This window comes from Penaeus chinensis, chromosome 43 (genome assembly GCF_019202785.1).
Source record: "Penaeus chinensis breed Huanghai No. 1 chromosome 43, ASM1920278v2, whole genome shotgun sequence".
NCBI lineage: Eukaryota > Metazoa > Arthropoda > Malacostraca > Decapoda > Penaeidae > Penaeus > Penaeus chinensis.
This window is the reverse complement of record NC_061861.1, coordinates 15,264,185-15,266,634: the sequence shown is the minus strand read 5'-3', so window position 1 is coordinate 15,266,634 and position 2,450 is coordinate 15,264,185. Positions and strand designations below refer to the sequence as shown.

General features: G+C 40.8%; 1 protein-coding gene across 1 annotated transcript in view; it reads left to right on the top strand.

Moving 5' to 3' along the window:
• The first annotated feature begins 818 nt into the window (after positions 1–818).
• Positions 819–2,450, top strand: part of LOC125024528 (glycine-rich protein 3-like) — a 1,705-nt gene continuing 73 nt past the window's right edge. The window contains exons 1-2 of the mRNA XM_047612322.1: positions 819–944; positions 1,931–2,450. The exon at positions 1,931–2,450 is cut by the window's right edge and continues 73 nt beyond it. Coding sequence (XP_047468278.1) covers positions 1,931–2,332 — 402 coding nt within the window. The 5' untranslated portion in view covers positions 819–944 and the 3' untranslated portion in view covers positions 2,333–2,450. The remainder of the gene's footprint in view (positions 945–1,930) is intronic.

The window sequence follows — 2,450 nt, the reverse complement described above, 5'->3', positions numbered from 1 at the left end:
AGAGGAGAGAGAGAGAGAGAGAGAGAGAGAGGAGATGAGAGAGAGAGAGGAGAGAGAGAGAGAGAGGAGAGAGAAATAATATATGTATATATTATTGACAAGCAGACAGACAGACAGAAAGAGATAGAGAGAGAGACAGAGAAAGAGAGACAGAGAGATAGATTGATAGATAGATAGATAGATAGACAGAGAGAGATAGACAGAGAGAGAGAGAGAGAGGAGAGAGAGAGAGGGAGAGAGAGATAGAGAGAGAGAGATAAATAATATATGTATATATTATTGACAGACAGACAGACAGAGATAGAGAGAGAGACAGAGAAAGAGAGACAGAGAGATAGATTGATAGACAGATAGATAGATAGATAAATAGATAGATAGATTGGAGAGAGAGAGAGAGAGAGAGAGAGAGAGAAGAGAGAGAGAGAGAGAGAGAGCGGGTAGTTTAAACTAGTTTATTTCAGCTTTGAATTTCCGGGGTTCCCACTAAGGAAGAGAACGGTAGGAAAATTAGTTCTGGTCGTCGGTGATATGAAAAAAACATAGCCACCAGAGGATAAATTCTATCTTGCTTTTTCATTCTCACTCTCTCTCTCTCTCTCTCTCTCTCTCTCTCTCTCTCTCTCTCTCTCTCTCTCTCTCTCTCTCTCTCTCTCTCTCTCTCTCTCTCTCTCTCTCTCTCTCTCTCTCTCTCTCTCTCTTATTAACATCAGAAAAAACGCGGAAGATAACCCGCCAAACAAGGTGTAGTTCCGCCCACACGGACGTAAAGACGAAAGAAACAGGAACTATACTTCCTCAACGCCCTTACATACCCACGAGAGAAATTGGACGAACTGGCAACTTCAAGGGTACTGAAGGAGCATGTATATAAAGGTTGTGGCTTGGTATTGGAATACAGAATACTAATAACCAATCCTCTCATACCAACCCTCAAGTAAACAAAAGTAAGTACAATGTTAAATCTTTTCAGATTTTTCTCCCTATTTTCATGATAACTTTTATCATTATTATTATAATAACTATTATTATTATTATAATTATCATCATTATTATTAGTAGTAGAAGTTAGTAGCTTCTGTGCACATTATTTCCATCATCATTGTTATTATTATCAGTAGTATTATCATTAGTAGTAGTAGATCATTATCATTATTATTATTGTCATTAGTAGCAGTAGAAGTAGTACTATTAATATAATTAGCTTCATTATTACCGATAGTGGTAACAGTAGAGGAAAATATTTTCAATATTCCCGTAATCCAAAAAAAGTTGTGTCGAGTTAGAGCCAAAAGTAGTTTCCTGCATCATATTTGCACCTTTTATTTGCGAAGAAATGTTCCAAAATTGTATTTTTTGAATCATAAATAATTCTAATCGCATATGTTTGACCTTATATATCGACGGTTTATATAAAAAGTATCTAGCGGACCAATAATTTGTTCAGTATATTGTCCCTCGTGTCTGATTTTGCATTCTTAAAAGGGGAAAATATTGCTCCAAAACTATTTATTTTCCTTAGACGAGCATTGACTTATAGATATTTAAATTCGAGTTATATCATGAAGTATAAACAGATATAATTTTCTTTCTTTGGGTATTTTTTAAAATTCCGTTTATTACCTGTCATTCTTTGAAATTCAGATTTAGGTTCTATATTCATATTTACATTCTATGATTGATTTGGCAAATATTACAATCTTATTATGAATAACGGTATTTTTAGACTTGTCGATTACAAAAAAAAAAAAAAAAAATCGCATCTTTCGGGATGAACTGCAAGCCGTACGAGGGTTGCTTCACCCTCAGTGCGTTCACACTTTTCGACGCTTTAGCTTCTCGTTCACCATCCTCCGTAGGAGAATGTTTTTTGCTGTTTTGTCCCTTATTCTGTTTGTCCCTCGCAACCCTCACTAACGTCGCGCCCTTGCAGATGCACGCAGCCATCCTGAAGGCGACGCTCCTGGCGGTGCTGCTGGCCGTGAGTGCCGCTCGGCCCGACAAAGCCCCCGTGGGCGCGGAGCCAGTGGGAGCGGCGGGAGCCACGCCGAACCAGAGGTTCCTTCCGGGACTCGATCACCTCCTCTTGAAGCCCTTCCTCGGACTCTTCGGCGGAGGACTCGGCGGAGGCTACGGAGGACTCGGTGGAGGCTACGGAGGACTCGGTGGAGGTTACGGAGGGCTCGGTGGAGGCTACGGAGGAGGCTACGGAGGGGGCTATGGAGGAGGCTACGGAGGAGGCTACGGAGGAGGATACGGAGGAGGCTACGGAGGAGGCTACGGGGGCTCTCCATATGGCGGGTACCCTGGTGGCTACTCTCCCTACTACGGCTGAGCGAGAGGAAGTCTGATATATATATTTCTATATATATGTTGCAATGCGGTGATTACTAATAATATTAATAATTTATAACCGAGTGTACAAGAGTTCTTACGAGAGCGTGTGTTGGAAC